General features: G+C 35.0%; 1 protein-coding gene and 1 non-coding gene across 2 annotated transcripts in view; both read left to right on the top strand.

Moving 5' to 3' along the window:
- The window catches only part of LOC148943233 (putative glutamine--tRNA ligase), an 80,653-nt gene that overhangs the window by 37,657 nt on the left and 20,636 nt on the right, over positions 1-22,360 (top strand). Inside the window, 2 exon segments of the mRNA XM_089101777.1 lie at positions 5,318-5,480; positions 18,161-18,381. Coding sequence (XP_088957903.1) covers positions 5,318-5,480; positions 18,161-18,381 — 384 coding nt within the window.
- On the top strand, positions 11,820-11,901 carry TRNAS-AGA (transfer RNA serine (anticodon AGA)). Its single transcript has one exon. It is a non-coding gene; the product is annotated as a tRNA-Ser (tRNA).

The raw sequence follows: 22,360 nt of genomic DNA, 5'->3' as shown, positions 1-22,360 counted from the left end.
ATGGGGGAAAATACGGGAAATCTTGGATGATTTGCCCCCAACCACGTATTGTACTCCTGGCCGAAGGCAGAGAATCAGGAGATTGTCACCTGCGCTGCGCTGACCATGTCAGCATGCGAAAAAGTTGTTAGTTGTTATGGTGATTAGGATAATTTTTAGACGATAAATATGATCCTTTCATGGATTTTTATGCTAGCCGATTGTGAAAGAACTTGTTTAAACATGAAAAGATACTCTTAAAGTAACCTAAATTAACCACCTATAGAAAATTGCGTATTTAGTGTGAAAACCACTTTAGGCTCAGTGTTCCCAATTCTGCGTAACATTCGGTAAATCTAACGAATCTTTCGGTTCAGGTCAAGATGTGTTGTGTAACTGCTTTGAGGTAAATTAGTAGGCCTTACTTAGGCTCAATGTTTCTACTTCTATGCAATACTCGTTAAATCTGCTGAATTGCATCAAACCTACTATTAAAAATGCAACCTACAGAATTTTGTACAATCCACGCTGTATAAAAAAAAAAAAAATTATGTTTTCGCTTCAGATCCGATTCTATCTTCACTGGCTGATTTATTGTTCTTCAATTTCTTGGAGAGTTCGATGATTTCTTCGGCTGTAGGCGGATCAAAACTAGTATCAAGTAAGAAAAGTGGTTGCCCTGGAATCCTAAGTTTTTCAAGCGGTGGTGAACGGTTTAAAACTTTTTTGAGGTGTAGCGCTCATACTTTTTTGACAGCTTCTGGGTCTGCTACTAGATTTCCTAATTAGATTTCCAAGAGACAGACCTGAGATTGGGTGGGCCCGATCTCTTCGCAACTTCTTCGGCTTCAGACGCTTTCTGGTCCAGGTGCTGACGCTTATCGAGTCTAGTGCTTTTCTTCGCCTTTTTATCAATGATTTTGTATTGTTTGCTCTTGTAGACTGCTTGGGGTGTAGAGTGGACAGTAGAGCATTCTTTAACTCATCGTTAGTTGATGAGTTTCCACATTCTGTCAGACAACCATCGGTCTTTGGGACTTTTTCTGAGTTAGAGCGTAGAATGTGCTGCATCATGGTAGTTCACTTTGATGGGTTGCCAGATTTGTTCTTGAGCAGTGACGAAATTGAGCCTCGTAGTTTCATCAGCCAGCTTTGATGAATCAAATTGTGGCTGAAAGACTGGCTTTCTACGGGGTGCGTGGAGCTTGATCTCTATTATTGCTGTCATTAAGTTATGACCTGAATTGATAGCTGTGCCACGGAAAGCTCTGATATATTTTAGGCTAGATCTCCATCTGTGGTTCGCGAGACAATGACCTATCTAGTTATAGCTCCATTTGGAGACGTCCAGGAGTATTTGCGAATACTTTCATGAGCAAAGAGGCTACCACCAATGAGGAAATCTTTTGTAAGGGCAAAATCGATGAGGCGATGTCATCGATGTCGATTTTCCATGTCGATCGATGATGCGGACGAATCGTTGTCATCTTTTGACTCCTCGGTTGCGTCGTTGGTCGGTGCATATCATATGACCGGAGATATCTTGGCATGGCAATCAATAAATCTGGCCGTCGTCAGAAATTTTGTTGCGTGATTTGAGAGGATAAATGCAACACCATTTTTTCGTCTCGTAGTTGGGCCGCTATAAATGGTCGTGTGGGGATTGTCTTACGTTTTCTTACCACTTCCAAGCCTTTTCGCCTCGGCTACCGCAAGAATGTCAAGATTGTATTTTCCCATCTCATTACTGACTCGTTCGGTTTTTGATAGTTGCGTTATGGTATGTACATTCCAGAAACCAATTTGTGGTTTTTATTTCATGTTAAAAAATCTTCTCTGGGGGCATGCTTTATTGCTTAGGTCGTCATCCTTGGGGTCATTCCGGGTAGACTCATTATCAATGTTTCAGTTGCAATAAAAGTTTCTACGGGAGTGAGTTGCAAGCCCTCTGTCAAAATTTCCTCCTTTTTCCAGGCTTGAGACAGGCTGATAAGAGTCAAACGACAATCTTTTGGCGGAGTTCAAGCCACAGCAAAGTTCCTTGTCCAATAAACAAACCAATGCACTTTTCCAACTTCAATTCCAGCGATTCCAACACACAATTCCAAAATCAGCCGGACGTGGGCTATAAAGAAAAAAAAAAGATCTGATTGACAAAAAAAATTTATCCGGAGAAAAAAAAAAGTTGTTACAATTCTTTCAAAGGCAGCAAGCGAGAGACAGTTTCTAACCAACTTAGGCGAAGTATTCGAGGTGGAATGACTAGCAGTTGAAGTCCAATCTTACTGATGGATTGAATGGAATTCAGTCTTAGAATCGGGTGAGAACCTTCTGAGCAAGGGAGCTGGGGATCACTCCCCACTACAAATGCCTTCTACCGCCTAACTCGTTTATTCCACTTTACATGTATTGTATCTGACCCTTCTGCGAATACGGATGTCCGCTGTTTACTGGTCCTACAAAAACGCTGCTGGAATCACTTCAGAGGATCCAGAATTTGGCTCATAGGGTAAACTCTGTCGTTACACATGACTCCACAATCTTAGAGAAAGCCTCGATGTAGCATCGATGACCGTTTTCTATAACTTTTTGCATTCCCCCCCCCCTTCTGTAGAGCTTTCTCGTAATGACCCCCCCCCCGTTGTCTAACCAACAAAGCAGGCACGAAGGGACAGATATTACGGTTAAAACGCCAGGAACGGAGTACATGAAGAATAGCTTCGCTTGTTAGTGTCTTTTAGGGGTCTTCCCTTAAAATTAGGCCTTAAAGTTTTTCTGTCGACTCCCTCAAAGAGGAAACAACCAAAATTTGTAAACTGGTCACGGATCGAGGTAAAAGTCTAGCAGCATATCAAACACTTAAAAAGTGCTGTGAATCTAAGAATAAAAAAGCCATCCAACATGGCTAAAATTAATATCTATCAAATCATTTATGAATAAAGTTCCAATTTATATATTGGCTAATATTTCAGCAGTTGTTCAATTGCTCCAGCAACTTATAAGTGTACTTTAGAAGAAAAGTTTACAAATCAGGCATGTACAAATCAGGCACAATACCATCTCCCTCATGGAAAGGTGATCATTGAGGTAAATATGGTCAAAAAACTGGCATAGCTTTCGCCACTGAGTTGTTTACAGGCGGTTTTGTGCTACAATAAATTATTAGTAAGTAATGATGACATACATCTATCTATCTTAACCTGATCGTCACCAATGTGGACTATATGGTAGACCTTGGTAATTTTGCTAATATGGATGTTTTCTTTCTCTGGAAACATAGTTGCGGAATGTCTGAGAGGAACGTGAATACTACTAAACAATTGTATAAGTTTCTTCGGATATGGGTTAAACGTAGGGAACTATGTTTGAGATTGTAGTTTGTTAAGGTTTTTTGGAGTTGAATTTTATTATGGTTGTTGTTTGTTGGTTAAAAATGTTAACTTGTTAAAAATGTTGCTTATTGGTTTTTCTTGTTGGAAGTTGTATTTTGTTCTTTGGGCTTTGTTTGTAGTTATATTTTGTGTATTGCTGTGGCCTGATCTTATCCTATCTATTTTATAGTCGCCTTTGGTAATTTTATCATTCAACTTTTAAAAGATTACTACTGCAACTAACAACTCACAGTAGCACCAAACCATCTGAGGCCGACACAGCTACGCACGCTCCTCCACCATCCCATTTGATTGGAAACTCCCGTCTTTATACCCTCCCAAGAATTTCCTATTTCCCTTCAAATTTTTCCCATTTATCAATATCCTTAAATTTAGCTGAATACTGTTGTATTTTTGTATTGTTTCATTTAGCCACGTTTTGTTTTTCAGTAGTAATCTTGTGCTACCATATAAATTAATAGCTTTTCAATACAATTATTATTATGCTCTTTAGTCCATTCTATAGCTCTTCTTGGAAACGAAAACGAAACTTGTATTAAATTTTATATCTTTGCGATTTTTTATTCATATGTTCTATAATTTACTAATTATAAAGCATAATAGTTTATTAAAAAAAAGTCTTATTAATAAGTAAACTACTTTTCACTATAAAATAGAGAGCAAAACTAAAAAAAGCGGAAAAGGAATAAAAAACAATAATTAAAAGCGAAGGGGAAAATATCATGAATAAAACGAATTAGATAAATAATAAAAGATAATTTAACATATTTAATAATGATTGAACTAACAAAACGTATAAATACAGTGCTAAATTTTATTAAATTGATGTAGGTAATTTATATTATCTGCTAAAATTATTATAGTTTGAAAAAAGCGTGTTTAAAGTTTGAACAAATTAAATAATAATTCTAGCTTTAGGACTAAGTAAATTCTGTCTGCCAAAATTTTATCTTCATTTTATTCTTCATAAAAATTTTTGTTTTATCAAAAAATTTTATCTTCATTCCGGTTTTTTGTTTATGTCATTTGAGCAGTTTTCATGTTTGTTGAAACCTGCCTGTCACATTGCCTTCTCCCTCAAAGAGTGGTAACCTCGGGGCTAACTATTTCTTTTGATTATATAAAAAAAGAAATGTATTGAACTGTGAATCTTTGATTATTTATTTATAAAATTTGTAATTTATTATAGAAAGTGTTATTACTAAGCAAACTTCTCGTCACAAAAAAAAATAGAAACAAATGTTACTAAAAAAAGAATAAAAGTACAAAAGGAATAAAAATAATAATTAAAACATAAGAAAAAAATAACATGAATGACGCTAACTTGACTAGATAGATAAAAAAAAATAATTTAGTATATAATGACTAAACTAAAACTAGTAAACTAGAAACTAAAGTATACGAATAAAGTAAACTAAAGTATAGTAATAAAGTAAACTAGAGTTAAACTAAAGTAAACTAGTATACTAAAACTAAACTAAAAGTAGTAAACTAGTATATACATTATTAAGTAATATAAGCCATTAAAAATATCTATATGAATCTGGATATCACTATAATTATTATATTTTCCATAAAAAAGAATTTAAAGTTTTGGACAAATAAGAAAATAATTTTGGCTTTAAGAGTACACTTTCGGGTTGCAAAGACACTATTTTACCTTTTAATTTGGTTGATATTCCGGTTTATTTGCTATTTTGATCTATTTCTTTTTCACATTTTTTCACGTTTGTGTGCTGTTTTTACATTTTATTTCTATTCAATATTTTGATTTTTGATCATTTTCACTTTTTTGAACCTTGATTTTGATGTTCCTTACTTTTATTTTTGTCAATAATCCTGTGTGTTTGTCATTTTGAGCTTTTTCTCTTTGGCTTTTTTGGCTATTTTTAGCTTTTACTTCTGTTAATATTCCAGTTTCTTAATCGCCTTTGCCGTTTTTTCAGGGTAATGGTTGTACTGGAGCCGTTGAAAGTGGTCATAAAAAATTTCCCCTTCTCAAAAACCCAGGATATTGAAGTGCCCAATTTCCCCAACGAGCCTGAAAAGGGATCTCGTGAGGTCCCTTTCTCTAATGTGATTTTTATTGAACAAAATGATTTCAGAGAAGTAAGTAGGTTTCACGAATTGGTTTCTTGTTTTTTATTGGTTAGTTGGGTTTTTATTGGTTTATTGGTTAGTGCATTAAACGGACACTTTTATATACTCTATATGGAATGTCAAATGGGAGATGCCACAGATACCGGAACAGATACCCGGTACTAAAACAGTCGTTAGAGTGGAATTGAGTGAAACGGGTGATCTAATATGAATGTTAAAATTACAATTTGGGATTTACCATTTATGCAATTCTTATAGTTTTGTTTATAAACCATTATAACCGGGTATCTCTCTCTGGTTCAGTTATGTTAGGTTACGTATTTAATATATGGTATGCTTTACTCCCCCCCCCTTGTGTGCAAATATATAGCCCAAATTTGTTTATAATCTATTATATATTAATCGTATTTTATTTTATTCATTAGCATTAACCAAACTTAACTTCTTTAGCAGTATATAGAAGTGTCCGTATAATGCACTAGTACCGTTATTTGTTTTATAATACTCAGCTCAAGTTAGCGATAATTAGAAATAATTAGAGATACAATCAATCATAGTATTCCATTTATCAAAATATCACATTACCATACTCGTACAAACGGTGTTTGGGTTTTGCCAGAGTCGAAACCGTTACTGCTCTCCCCTCTGATAACCAGCTCTATTCGGTTGTCCTCTGCTGAACATCAAACACAAGTTTTAAAAAATTTTGCCCCTTTGTTCAAAAAAAGAGATAATCAAATATTTAAACTACTAAAACTAAAATAATTACTTGCTATTTTATTTTTATTGATAGGTACGTCTCTCGATTTCTCGATTCTTAAATTTTACTTCGTAATATGCACGTGTGCGCAAAAAAAAACATCTTTGAAAAAAAAGAAAAAAGAAGAAAAGAAAATTAGTCTTATCTAGGCTCTCCGCCGAAACAGGTAACTAGACTTGTCAAATATCACAGGAACTACAATCTGAGAAAATAAATTTCACAACATGAAAAAAAAAATGATAAACCATCCAGTTGCGGATCCAGAGGGGGGGGGGGCGTGGGTTACCCCCCTAAAGTAGTATAAAGTAGTGTAATTTACCTAATTAACGCAAGTTTGCATTAATTTAACTTGCTCCTAACGTAAGTTTGTCGGATCAACCTACTTTGCGCCCCCTCCCCTAAAAAAATCCTGGATCTGCCCCTGATACCATCACACCCAGTCCACCAGTTATTAGAAGAAAAAAAATTACTTATTTTCTCAAATTTCATTAACTCCCCGCCTCCTTTTTTTTTTAAAAAATCCTACATAGGCCAATGATTAGATTTCACTGTATGTAAATAATAGATCACGTCATAATTTGTATATAAATTAAGTCATACCTGTGAGATGGGACAGTTGCAAACCACTTGGCCGGCTCACCAAGTTTTTTTCTGCTTTTGCAATTTCGAATAATGCACTTTCTAACCATTTCTCATTGATTGACGCAAACACACTGATCCATAACTGCACGAAGAAGTGGGAGGAGCTTTTTGTTCGCACCAAGGACGAAGACCAGAAATGATCTGCGATAAGCTTACTGGATAATTATATAAACTGTGTTTAGTACACACACGCCAAGGAGACACAATTAGCGATTGACCTTGAACTTAACCTTGACAGTTTCAACATTTAGCCCAACTATTATTTTAAGATAAATTTTTTTTTGTTACCCTTTTATATTCGTAAAATATCTTTTGTTTGGAAGGGGGTGGGGGTGGAACCGGGCACCCCCCTTCTGTATATCACCATGCCTCCAACCCTACGACATTTTCTTATCTAAGGCAGGTATTTGCGTAGGATTGTTTTTTGAAAATATTTCTTAGTGGGGGGAGGGGGAGCCCTGAGGAAATGCTACAAAGACAAATTACACAAAAGATAAATGAACATTGAAGAAGTTGTAAGGATATTGTTATGTGAATAGCTGGTATTTATAAGGGAGGAACTCAACAAATTGTTGCTCCTGGTAAGGTTTTTTCTGAATGATTGTCTAGCAATTAGGCTAATGAAAAGATGTTTTAATACCTTTTATGAGTTCTTTCTTCCCACCAATTTTGGCTTGGATCCAACATCCATTTTGGTAGAACTGCTTAATGATAAAAAATTCAGGTACCCTCTTTTTCTCCTCCACTGTAGATGCAGAGTCGACCCCTGGTTCTGAAAGATGTAATTCGGTTTTCAAGGGTTGCTTCTGATGAAGTTTGGTGGAGGTTTGATAAAAATGTTCTGGTTACTGTTCTGATAATACGAATTTAAGGACTCCCTTCCTCACATAGAATATAATGGGTTTATACCCCCTGAGATATATTATACCCCCTGAGATATAATGGGTATAGATAGAGCTTTAATGCTCTACAAGATTTCGACGTTAGGTAATTAAAGGGTCTTTTTGTGGAAATTATTCGAAATTTCGTAAATTTTAAAGAAACTTTTCTGCTGGTCACTAAACGAAAAGAGCGGTGTTGCTCCGCAATGCATCTACGGTCCAGAAAAGTGTTTCCTAGGCCCTGTCTTCACTCCACCCTTCTTTTCATGCTGCCAAAAAAAGGAGACACATCACTGCTACCCATGTAAAAAAACGTTTTTCTGAAAAAAATAGGGGGCTCAGAACTTCTGGTTTAAGATTCTCGATCATTGAAATTCCAATGATGCATTGTTCATTCCTATACCCCGCCATTTTGGAGGATTTCCAGCTCTTCTTCAAAATCCTTAAAAGTTTGTTTTTGCACTTAACTTCTACTATGGAAATAAACTTATAATGGAGGGTTACCATTCCTGAATGGCCTTGAAATAAAAAAGGTACTTGTGTATTACGCACCACTCAGGGCTTCATTTAATTAGGACCTCTTTCTCTAACGCTCATTCCTAATGAAATATCACAAAATATGATGAAAATATAATACTTTATTAACAAAATTATGGAAACTACAGAAGAAACTTATAGAATGCAGGCCGCCCAGAACGTATTGATGTGATTAAGAATCACGTTTACAAGATTTCTGCCTTCTGACCTCACTGTCACACGCCACATGTACTCCCCTGATATGATTTCAGGTGGTGGCGGGATGTACCTCGGTGCCGTTTATTTTGCCACTTTGCGGAACCCCACATCCTTTCTACTTGTTCGGTGGATGTGCTGGATTCTGGGTTGACAAAATTCTTAGTGTGGTTTTAAAGTCAAATGTTCGAACCTTAATCCCAAATTTGGCGAATCCCAAATTTTCATTTTAAATCTATGGTATTACACTATTCTCTATCAATTCCGATCGCAAACTAAATGTATTTCATACATAAAATTTTCAAAACCGGCTCTACTTAAGTTCTACTTTTATGAAGGACTTGAGTTGCGTATAATACACAAGTACCATACAAAAATTTTCCTCGCTAGACATTTTTTTTTCCAAAACGCGTGTTTGGTTACTATGGACTCTGGTTCGCTCTTTTAGTTGCAACCATAAAAAGACCATAAGATCGTGTGATGATTTCTATAAAGAATTGTCTCAACCTCAAGAAATAACTAGCCCTTGGCAAGAAGGCTTTGTCTTTTTGACCCTGGTTCAAAGCATAATTTCTATATTTTTCTAGGATCTTTCAATCTTTACAATTCAGGAAGGAGGGGAGGTTTGAGGTTGAGAAGGTGGTTCGAAGGTTTTAAGCCCGATTCAAAGCAAAATATCAATGTCTATTTAAGATTTTTTGAATTCTACTATTTGGGAAAGAGGAGAGATTTGAAGTTGAAATACTGTCCCATGTCCTTATTTAGGCTGTAAATTTATTTCTGAAAGTTATTCCACCAGCACTATTTCTTTTTTAATTTTATGAAAAGTGAATATACTAGAAGAGAGGGGGGATAGGGGCAGATACTCATAACACCTCCCTTCTCCTTATTTGAGGTTAGATCGATTCCTGAATGTGTCTCTCAACTGGATTAATAGCATTTTGAGATAGCGAAAAGTCGCTACAGAATATATATATATATATATATATATATATATATATATATATATATATATATATATATATATATATATATATATATATATATATATATATATATATATATATATATATATATATATATATATATATATATATATATATATATATATATATATATATATATATATATATATATATATATATATATATATATATATATATATATATATATATATATATATATATATATATATATATATATATATATATATATATATATATATATATATATATATATATATATATATATATATATATATATATATATATATATATATATATATATAGATATATATGTATGTATGTATGTATGTATGTATGTATGTATGTATATATATATATATATATATATATATATATAGATATATAGATATGTGTGTGTTTGTGTGTGTCTGTGTGTGTGTGTGTGTTTGTATGTGTGTCTCTGTGTCTATCTGTGTGTGTCTGTGTGTATGTTTGTGTGTGTCTCTGTGTGTGTGTGTGTGTGTGTGTGTGTGTGTGTCTGTGTGTATATATATATATATATAAAAACAAACACACACACACACATCCATGTTCAGGCTGTTGATCCACCCCTGAAGCGCTGTATCAATTTTTTTTAGGGGGAGGCTAAGGGTTTTGTCACCTTAGGGTTTTGACCTTAGGGGGAGGCTAAAAAAAGTTTTTTTTTTAGGGGGAGGCTAAGGGTTTTGTTACCTTAGGGTTTTTTTTTACCTAAGGGGGAGGGTAAAAAAGGGTTTTTTAGGGGGAGGCTAAGGGTTTTGTTACCTTATGTTTTTTTACCTTAGGGAGAGGCTAAAAAAAGGGTTTTTTTGGGGGAGGCTAAGGGTTTTGTTACCTTAGTTTTTTTACCTCAGGGGGAGGCTAAAAAAAGGGTTTTTTTTAGGGGGAGGCTAAGGGTTTTATTTTCAAGACTAATTTACGAATCAAGAAATATTTTTAAGTTTGTTAAAAAATTATTTCGAAGGGAGTTAAACCGGGTGTCTACCAGGTTTAACCCTCCCCCTGGATACGACCGTGGAAGGTTGGAAGGGTACTTGTCAGTTATACCGACCACACTCAAGAAGTGAAGTTAGGTTAATCTTAATGAACTATACCAAAATATGATGAAAATATAATGCTTTAGAAACCAATTTATGGAAACTACAACAGAGAATTATGGAAAACAGGCCACCCAGAACGCATTATGTTAAATACCTAATCTAACCAACTCTATGCGTTAAAGATTTAATTAGAATACACCTGTATAGTAGTTTATCTCACTGAGACTAAGCAAATTATCTCCGAATGCAGACAGAGAAACCTGTTTTACTCAGATCAAGCATTTGAATGTGGTCGGGATAACTGACAAGTACCGTTGGGAGGCTGTTTTCTGGAAAGCATCTGGAAGGTTGTTTTTCTGCAGTCCTGTGTTTTTTTCGTTTTTTTTTTTAACGTACAATAACATTTTGCTTTCACTCCGGTAACTTAAATTAGGGTTTGTGTTTTTTATTTTTTTTTGGTTGAAAAAGATGCATAAAATGGGGGGTTAAATTAGAAAAGTAAAGAAAAGTAAAATTATAAAAGTCTGTACTGGTGCATTATACCTAACACACAAAAGAAATCAAATTTGGTTAATGCGAATGAAATAAAATAAAATACGATTGATATATAATAATTTAGAAACAAATGTGGGCTATATATGTGCATATTAGGGGGGGGTAAAGAATAGCATATATTAAATACGTAACCTAACCTAGGTACATCCCCCCCCCCCCCAAACCCCTAAAAACAACAGTTTAAATATTGTAAATTCAATGAGAAACCACGCTCTGCGATCAATTTAGATAGCAAATATCCGCTTTACGGGTCTCCATGTCTGCATTCCTTGGACAGTCTATAACGCTGTGTTAGGTATAACGCACCAGTACCGAAAAATCTTATTTTTTAGACAAATATAGATTATTCTCCAAGGTTTTTTTTTTTTTTATTATTTGTTATTTTTTTTTATTTTAAATTATTTTATTTTATTATATATCGGAAATATGGTTCCGTGAATGGATAGAACTTACACTAATGAATACAATGATATAAGCTTATTTACCCTTCGGTGCAACTTTCAACTATAGACTCGTCAAGGAATCGTACGTCTAAGTGCTATATTATATCATCAGTTACTTTTATAGTTATATCGGAAATATGGTTTCGTGAATGGATAGAACTTACACTAATGAATACAATGATATAAGCTTATTTACCCTTCGGTGCAACTTTCAACTATAGACTCGTCAAGGAATCGTACATCTAAGTGCTATATTATATCATCAGTTACTTTTATATTTGTTTTAAATAAGCGGTCGTGGCCGAGTGGTTAAGGCGTCTGACTAGAAATCAGATTCCCTCTGGGAGCGTAGGTTCGAATCCTACCGACCGCGATATTTTTAAAGTTAGAAATTGGGTTTCTAATATTATTCTATCTCTTAAACTGCAGTATAAATACATATCTGTGTATCCAAGTGTGAGCTTTACTTTTGGTTTTAACTTTAATTTGAATCCTGCCAGTGTTTCAAAAGAAGCTAACGCTCACTGTTCATTGCTGGGTAAAGAGAATAAGAGCCCATTTTCACGAGGATGCGAGCTGGAAGAAAAACCTGTATCCACGTGATTTTGTGTTTTCGCGCTGGATTTGTTCTATTAAATCACGAGTTAATTAAGGCTGTTCTATCCCTCTTTATAGGGATCATTTTGATGGGCTTAGTCTTCAGAAACACAGGAAATGCAATGGGAGATCACAGAATCAAATGAGGAGGAAACAGTTTCATGGACTTGGATTATGCTGATGATTCAAGCATCCTAAATGAAAGTGGGAGCAAAATGAATGAACTTTTAGAGGTTTTGCAATTTCAGGGTGCTAGTATAGGTTTAATAATTAATGTTAAGAAGACTAAGTCACTAAGGCTAGGAATAAGTGAAGATGAAAAGGGGACGTTGGGTATCGAAAAGATTGATCAGGTGAATAGCTTCACTTACCTTGATAGTGCTATTAGTAAAGACGGTGGGGGCAATGAAGATATTAAACGTAGAATAGCCAAGGCTCAGGGTGTTTTTTCACAGTTAAAAAAAGTTTGGAAGAATATGAAGATAAGTCTGATAACCAAGATTAGAATATTGAAATCTACAGTTATGACATTAGTCAAATATGCCTCTGAAGCATGGGCGCTCCGAACAGTGGATGAAGATTTGCTAGATGTTTTCCAGATAAATAGCCCACGGATTGGCTAACTGACCGTATTTCAAATAGTAGGCTGTTTGAAGTGTGGTTCAATCTCGCTTTCTAGGGCTATAATGAGAGAAAGGTTGAGATGGCTAGGGCACGTTTTGCGGATGAAGGATGACAGATTGTCGAAGATTGTACTTTTCGGCCAACCTTCTTGGGCTAAACGGAAAGCAAGTGGTCTGCGGTTGGGGTGGGAGAATTTCATAAAGAAAGATTTAAAGGAAATGGGAACTTCCAGGGAGGGCGTTAATAGGGATGGTTTCAATATTTTGGGATGGAGGAGGAATGTGCGTAGCTGTGTTGGACTCAGGCGGCTTGGCGCTGCGGTGAGTTGTTAGTAGTAGTATATTTGTTCTATGGAAGTATGTTTTGATTCCATCCTCCTCTAATCCATCTCTTGTTTTACTTGATAAAGTGCCTTAGTTCAACCCTGCCTTTACTGTTCACACGGGTGGAATTTTTTTTTATGACTTTTGATTTTCTACGTGGCTGAAGTGATCACGAACCTCTAAAATATGGCTCTCTGAATTTTAAATACATTACCTACATATTTTTAATATACTAAAACATTCTGTATAAATAGGAAAAGAGAAAGATTACCCTTTAAAATCGCTATAAACAAAGCTCCTGGGAGCACTTGCCACCCCTCCCCCCAAAAAACATTTCTTGTAGAGAGGCTCTTGATATCCCACCTCGTCTTTTTCTCCTCTGTTGGCGGTAGCCACGATCACCCCGGGAAAAAATGCGCATGCGTGATCGTTCTTCTAAAAAAATACGAAATTCCACACCCTGTTGAAGGAGCTTGAATCCTTTACATTTCGGTTCTCTGCTACTACTACTGCTACTGCCAACTCACTGCAGCACCAAGCCGCCTGAACACAGCTACGCACGCTCCTTCTCCATCCCAATTTATTCAAAGCCTCCTTCTTTATACCCACCCAGGAAGTTCTCATTCCCCTTAAATTTTTTCTTACGACATCCTCCCACCCCAATCGGGGACGACCTGCTTTTTGTTCTGCCCCAGATGATTTGTTGAAAAGGACAATCTTTGGCAATCTGTAATCCTTCATCCACACAACATGCCCTAGCCATCTCAACCTTTCTTTCATTATAGCCCTAGAAAGGCGGGATTCAACCACATTTTTCTTACATCCTACAATTTGAAATACGGTCAGTCAGCCAGGTACCCAGAACAATCCGTAGGCAATTTCTCTGGAAAACATATAGCAAATCTTCTTCTGTTTTTCGGAACGCCCACACTTTATAGCTATACTTGACCACTGTCATTACCGTAGCTTCCAATATTCTAATTGGAAGCTACAGTAATCTTGGCTCGCAGACTTATCTTCTTATTCTTCCAAACTTCTTTAAATTCCGAAAAAAAACACCCTGGGCCTTGGCTATTCTACTTTTAACGTCTTCACTGTCCCAACCCTCTTAACTAATAATACTACCTAGGTAAGAGAAGCTGTCCACTTGATCAATTTTTACGTTACCCAACATCACCTTTTCATCTTCACTTATTTTTCTTATTTTTGATGCAGAACCCTAGCCATAACGATTTAGTCTTCTTAATATTAATTTTCAAACCTATTCTTGCACCCTGACCTCGCAAAACCTCTAAAAAATCATTCATTTTGCTAGTAATTTCATCTAGGATGCTTAAATCATCAGCAAAATCTAACTCCAGGAGAGTTTTACTTCCCCATTTGATTCCGTATTCCCCCATTGCCATTGCTGTGCTGCTTAAAACAAAGTCCATCAAAATGATTCATACAAATGGGGATAGAGCACATCCCTGCTTGACTCCTAATTTAATACGAAACCAGCTACTAACCTCATTTCCTAGCTTAATCGCAGTAATGTTATTCTCGTGCATAGCGCTAATCACTCTAATGTATTTGTCTGGTATACCATACAAGGATGAGATCTTCGCTAAAGCTCATCTATAAGCGGAATCACACGCTTACTCATATAAAATTGAGGAATCAAGATGTTTGATGACTCAGGCACTTCTCAATTTTTAACCAAAGAATAAAAATTTGGTCGATATATCTTCAACCCTTTCTAAAGCCGCACAGTTTTTTTCTTAAAACGTTGTCTATATCATCTCTTTGTATAAAAAGAACCATGCCACTAAATAGTTTGCTACCTAAAAGAAACAGAATAATCCCTTAATAATTACCACATTCACTCTTGTTACCTTTCCTATACAGGGGTTTAATTAGAGTTTCCCCAAAATCGCTAGGTACTTCCCCTTTTTCAAAAACCATATTCTTAATCTTCATTTATGAAACCACCATATTTAAGAAACTCATTTACCACTCTATCAACGCCATGGGTCTTAGTATTTTTTTAATCCTTTTAGTACTGTCACTAATTCTTCCTCACAGAATAAATCTTCCTTCACGTCCAAAATTTCATAGACTTTTTCAGTATTTTCTATTTCTTTTCATTTAATTCTAGCACGGTTTAGTACATTCTCAATATGTTCTACCCACCTGTCTTTAACTCTTTCCTTATCACTAATTGTGACCCTGTTCCTATTCTGGACTGGGACAAGGCCAGATTGACTATTCCCTCTCAATTTATTAACATGCCAGAACAATATTTTACTATTATGCGTCTTGCTGACAGATTCATCAGGAGACCTACTCCCTGTCTGTGTACCCTATACTTCCTGCCTGAGTAAGTAAATTGTATATCACCTAATTTCATGTTTCTTACCTCTGAGATATGAGTTTATGAAACTCCTAATAAGTCCAGTTCGAAGCGTCTGAATTCGTCAGTCAAAATGCCGATATGATAGTTATTTTTTAATGCTGTAACATTCTAAGTTTTTTTTTTAGAATTCGGTTACTAGTGGCCCGAGTCCCTCCTCACTTACTTTTCGTTACCACGAACTGTCTGACAGACCTACGTCATCAATATGCTTAAACTTTCCAAGACTGGTTTTATCAAATTCGTATGTAGTCATTTATATGAAGCAAAACAGCATAATTAGATTTTAGTCATAATTAGTCATTCCATGGAACAGGCCACTTAACGAGAAGAGAGTGGTAGAAATTGCCTGTTTTTGTCGTTTTTTTTTTTTAATGTAGGCTACAAAATTATTATTATTATTCGTTCATTGCCCTTCAAAAAAAGGTACAATTGACGGAGAATCACCAAAGAAAAAAAATCTGACATAAACAAACATTGAAAAATTCAAATACATGACAAAAAAAAAAAAAAAAAAAAACTCTTCAATGCATACATTACATTAGTACGAACAAACTTTGCCAAAAAATTGATGACCAAGGATCATGAACATTTCTTTGAAAACGGGATAGAGATTTATTAATACTAATATTTGGGCCTGCAAGCTTATAAAAATGGATAATTTTACTCTTTCTTGTCCAAGGAGGCAAATGTAAGAGATATTTAGCAAATCTTAAGGAGATTGATCGTAGGTGCTTTTTACCTGTAACTAAAAAACTTCCAGAAAGGAGCAATGTAAAGCAGATTTGAAAGGGCTATGGCGTTGTAAATGAATGCTAGAAGGTAACGATGAAAGCGTAGTTTACTTTTTACGATTCCACTGTAAGAAGTACTAATTTTACGTTCAACGTGAGATATCAGAAAATGATGTTTGTGGCCGATAGATGCGCCAATTGGAAGACCCAAGTATGTAATGTGGACTGCAGGTTTCATAAGAGAACCATCCATATTTAGGAGAGAAGTAGAGGGATTTCGTCAATTGAAAAGGACAACTTCGGTCTTCTCAGGATTAAAAGCCAGTCCAATTTTTGAATATTCATCTTTGAGGATTCTGAAATTCTGCTCAATGCGCTGGGCCGTACGGCTGAGATTCAAGATGTCATCAGCATAACAAATAAGAGACATGTCGATTCCCCCAAAAATGCAAGAAGGAAGACATTTTGCCTGAGCACCCAGGACACTATTATTGAACAGGGTTGAGGAAGTGATAGCTTCCTGTCTAATCCCTTTCCGGGTTGCAGCGGTAGCTAGCAACCTAGTAAGAGACGATCACGACCGATGTTAAGAAATATAAAAACCCATAACTCCTAAAAAAAGAGTCAGAACAAGCAAAAATTACACCATTAGAACCGCCTTGTCCGAAACCCCTATATAGGAATTTTTCTGTCCCTTGGCTTGAATAGCAAGGGAAATATATTGGCTTGAAAATCAAGAAAAGTGGCAGCTACTACAGCATTCTGCCTAAACGGCATTTATTTTTTTTTTTCTTCCGCAGATAGCTTGGCACTGGAACATCGTAGAAAGTTGTTCAATGGCTCATTTTAAAGGAAATTAATAGGGCTAAAAACCTTTTGTAATTAAAATAAATTATTTTTTAAAATAGAATCAATTTTTTTTCGAAAAATCTTAACAGGGATGGCGTACTGAGGAATCACAGGCATATTCGAGGGATTACAAGAGTTCGGCCTCACACGAGAATTAGTGCAATTCTATTGGGATTGATGAAGAGCCGATTGCAGCGGAAAACGGGATGGGACTTTTAAACGCACTCTAAGATTCCTGTATAAATCCCTGAGAACACGGACAACTGATGGGTTGACGCCTTGCTCTGCCATATGAAGAAGCATGGATGAATGAAGTAAGGAATCGAACACACGTTTAAAGTCACGTCCGGTGAGGATCAGACTTTCTCCCGAAGATTCAGCGTCAGCGAGGGCGTTAAAAATTGTTGTAAGAGCATTCAATAATTTCTGAGACCACACTGGCTAGTCATGATAAAACATAAAATCGAAGAAAAGAAGAAAACGAGAACAATAAACAGTCAGTGAAAAAATTGAAAAATCCTGCAAATATTTCGGTCAAGACCTCCGCTTGACCGCCCTCAGTGCAGAATAAAACTGATAAAAAAAAATCTAAAAAACAAACCTTAAAACAAAACACCAAACTAAAATAGGATGACCCTTTCTCAGTAACGGTGAAAGGGTAACTGAATTTTATTCTGTACCAAGGACGGTCAAGCGGAGGTCTTGACCGAAATATTTGCATGATTTTTCAATTTTTTCACTGGCTGTTTATTGTCCTCGTTTTCTTCTTTTCTTCATTTTATGTTTTATTTGTATAGAGTATTATCGGAATTAGTTCTATACATTAATTTTACACATTAAATTATTAAGTATTGTTTCCCTAATTTACTACCTACTACCCGAATTTTGTTTACCCCCCTAAGTATTTATAACCCTTGTAAAATTATATTGGTTAATTCGAGAAGATATCCAGAAATCTAAGCCCACATATTTTTTTAAAACTATTATAGAATGAAGACTTGTAAAAATTCTTAGAAAATCACCAAAGTTTACCCGCTAAAATACCTAAAACAAATCCCCATTTTAGGGGGAAATCTCTAAAAGGAAACACTGACTAAATTTGACATTTTTCAGGTTGCTGACAAAGATTACCGTCGTTTAAGCCCAAATCAGCTGGTAGGCCTCCGACATGCTGGTTATATAATTCAATTAAAAAATATAAAAAAAGACAAGGACGGACGTATTAGAGAACTAGAAGTAGAATGTAAGCCGACTGGAGAAGTGCCTAAGCCAAAAGCCTTTATTCATTGGGTATCAAATCCAATTGAAGTTGAAGTTAGGTTATATGATAGACTGTGAGTACGAATTGTTCAAACTAATAACGTTTTGCTTGAGGTTTTATTTTTGACCCTGAAGAATTTAAATAAAATTAGAATATAGAGAAATATAAGAATAATATATAAAATAATTAGAATTAGGATAGAATAATTTAAATAGAATACGGATGAATTATTTAATTTTTTTTTCTTTATATCTTCTTGATAAAAATCGATTACACGTGAATAATCGGTTACTCGTGAAAAGCCATTATTCTAGTTTCAGTTTTGAAGACTTCAAACGACTCGAACTTCATCAAATTTTTATTTTAATTTAATAACATAAGAAATTAGACAGAACCTAAAATTCAGCAACTTGGCATGCCTCCTGTTGGGTTAAAAAAAAAAAATAAATAAAATAAACAGCAGCAAAAAAAAAGAAGTAAAAACTAGCATCACAAGAAATATAGGAAGCTTGCAACTTCAAAGATGTACATTATTTAAAATATATATTGTTTCTCAAAAAAAGTAAAAGAACGAATTATAGATAAATCGATCTCCTGAAGAATTTAAGATAACTATGAAGATAACTATAAATCCTCTAGAATTTAAATACAATTATAATATAGAGAAATATAAGAATAATAAATAAAAGAATCAGAATTAGGATAGAATAATTTGAATAGAATACGGATGAATTATTTTGAAATTTTTTTTCTTTATCTCTTCTTGATAAAAAGTCGGTTAGTCGTGAATAATGGTTTACTCGTGAAAAGCCATTATTCTAGTTTCACTGTTGAATACTTCAAACGACTGGAACTTCATCAAATTTTTGTTTTAATTCAATATCATGAGAAATTAGACAGAACCTAAAATTCAGCAACTTGGTATGCCTCTTATTGGGTAAAAAAAAAAGAAATAACAGCAGCAAAAAACAAAAAAAGAAGTAAAAAACTTGCATCACAAGAAATATAGGAAGCTTGCAACTTCAAAGATGTACATTATTTAAAATATATATTGTTTCTCAAAAAAATTAAAATAACGAATTATAGATAACTCGATCTCCATGAAGAATTTAAGATAACTATAAATCCTGAAGAATTTAAATAAAATTAGAATATAGAGAAATATAAGAATAATATATATAAGAATTGGAATTAGGATAGAATAATTTAAATAGAATTTTTATAAATTATTTTCAATTTTGTAAATTTCTTCCTTATCTTCCCCTTTGACAAAAAAAATTGTTACTCGTGAGTAATTTAGTTGTTTCCTGCATAATTGCAACCGTAGAGATGCAGCATAGGAAATTCTTAAGCATGGCTTATGCGTGTTGACCACCTTGCCATGTTCTTATTGGATTTATTTGTGGATTATGTGTTTTTCTCTTGTGTGTTTTATTTTATTTACACTCTCCATCATTATACGACTGTATGTCATAATAAATAAATAAATAAATTAACTAATATTATTAAAAATAAGTAAATGAATACATAATAATTAAATTGAGTAGAAATATATAAATTAATTAATAGAAAAATACTACTAATACTACTAACAACTCACCGCAGCACCAAGCCGCCTGAGGCCAACACAGCTACGCACGATCCTCCTCCACCCCAATTTATTCAAAGCCTCCCTTTTTACACCCGCCCACGAAGTTCCCATTTCCTTTAAATCTTTCTTTATGACGTCCTCCCACCCCAGACGGGGACGACCTGCTTTCCGTTTAGCCCTAGATGGTTGGCCGAAAAGAACAATCTTCGGCAATCTGTCATCCTTCATCCACACAACGTGCCCTAGCCACCTCAACCTATCTTTCATTATAGCCCTAGAGATCGGTACTGAACCACATTTTTCGTACAGCCTATTGTTTGAAATACAGTCAGTCAGCTGGGCACCCAGAACAATCCTTAAGCAATTTCTCTGGAAAACATTTAGCAAATCTTCATCCGCTCTTCGGAGCGTCCATGCTTCAGAGCCATATTTGACCACTGTCATCACTGTAGCTTCTAACATTCTAATCCTGGTTTGCAGACTTATCTTCTTTTCTTCAAGACTTATCTTATCTCTGAAAAAAAACCCTGAGCCTTGGCTATACTATATTTAATATCTTCACTGCTCTCACCATCTCTACTAGTAATACTACCAAGGTAAGTGAAGCTGCCCACCTGATCAATCTTTTCATTACCCAAAGTCACCTTTTCACCTTCACTTATTCCTAGCCTTAGTGACTTAGTCTTCCTAATATTAATTTTCAAACCAATTCTAGCACCCTGAACTCGCAAAACCTCTAAAACTTCATAAACTTTATAAACTTCACAAACTTTAATGTATTTGTCTGGTATACCATACAAGGATAAAACCTTTACTAAAGCTCTTCTATCAACAGAATCGAACGCTTGCTCGTAATCTATAAAACTGAGGACCAATGGTGTTTGGAAACTCAGGCACTTCTCAATTATTAGCCTAAGAGTGAAAATTTGGTCGACATATCCTCTACCTTTTCTAAAACCGCACTGCTCTTCTCTTAAAACTTTGGCTACGGCATCTCTCAGTCTAAAAAGTATCATATTACTAAGTAATTTTCCACCTACAGAAACCAAAACTATTGCCTCGATAATCACCACACTCACTTTTATTACCTATCTTATAAAGTGGCTTAATTAAGGTTTTTCAGAAATTCTTATGTTCTTCCTCTTTTTCGATAATAATGTTCATAATCTTCAATAAATTATTTCTAACCTCAGACCCACCATATTTAAGAAACTCATTTACCCCCCAATCAGCATCTGGGGCCTTCTTATTTTTTAATCCTTTTAGTACTGTTGCTAATTCCTCCTCACAAAACAAATCTTCCTTCACACCCAAAGAATCACGAACTTTATCATTTTCATCTATATTTTTTCCTGCAACTCTATCTCGGTTAAGCAAGTTCTCAAAATGTTCGGCCATCTCTCTTTAGTTTTTTCCTTATCGCTAATTGCGACCCTATTCCTATCTTTCACTGGGATAAGTCCGGATTGACTACTCCCTCTCAATTTGTTAACGTGCCAGTACAATATTTTACTATTATGCCGTCTAGCTGCATCTTCCAGATCCTCGGCAATTTTACCCATGGCCTCCACTTCACACCTCCTTAGTTCATCCACTTTCTTTACATTTCTTTTGTTTTCATACGATCTATCACTCAGATAATTCTTGTACAAGTCCTTTCTCCTTTCTATTAAACATGAAGCTTTTTCACTAATATTCTTAGCTGCAGTTCTAGCTTTCTTCCCTAATACACCTTCAGCAACTTCACAAATTATTTTTCTGAAACTATTCCATCCATCTTCTACATTGTAAAATTTTAAACTCTCCAGTTTAGCATTCAACTTTTCTTGGAAAGTTTCTCTCAAATTCTCATCCTGGAGTCTACCAACATCAAACCTTCCCAGAAGGTAGTTACCCTTCCGAAATTTCAGCTTGAAATTAACCCTTGACACTACTAGATGGTGATGTTTACTTTTAATTACAATAACAGCACTCCTAAATACCCTAGTATCTTGTATTGACCCTGCCAGTCTTTGGTTTACAATAAAATAATCAGTAAGGTTTGCTGTCTTACCATCACATGAATACCATGTTATCTTATGAGCCATTTTATGACCAAATACCTTGTTGGTTATTACTAGATTGTTATACCTGCAAAATCGCAAAAGTCTGTATCCATTACTGTTTTTTTTCCTACACCAAATTTACCTAGGCTAGAATACCATCTATCCCTATTTCTACCAACCTGGGCGTTAAAATCTCCCAGTAATAACATCATACTACCTGGGACCTTGTCTATTTGCTCCTGTAACTGTTAGTAAAATTCATCTGAGTCCCTAGTATCTCTGTCAGTCGGTTCTACAGGGGCGTATACTACTATAACTGATACCCTGAACTTTCTAGTCATAAAATGAGCAATTAGTATTCTATTATTAATGCCTTCCCAGCCTAATAGGAAACAAAGAACGAACCCTTTCTTCGT

This window comes from Artemia sp. Qi Xiang Cuo, chromosome 15 (assembly GCF_049724085.1).
Source record: "Artemia sp. Qi Xiang Cuo chromosome 15, ASM4972408v1, whole genome shotgun sequence".
Classification (NCBI taxonomy): domain Eukaryota; kingdom Metazoa; phylum Arthropoda; class Branchiopoda; order Anostraca; family Artemiidae; genus Artemia; species Artemia sp. Qi Xiang Cuo.
The sequence above is the reverse complement of the archived record's forward strand: the minus strand, read 5'-3'. Positions and strand labels throughout refer to the sequence as shown.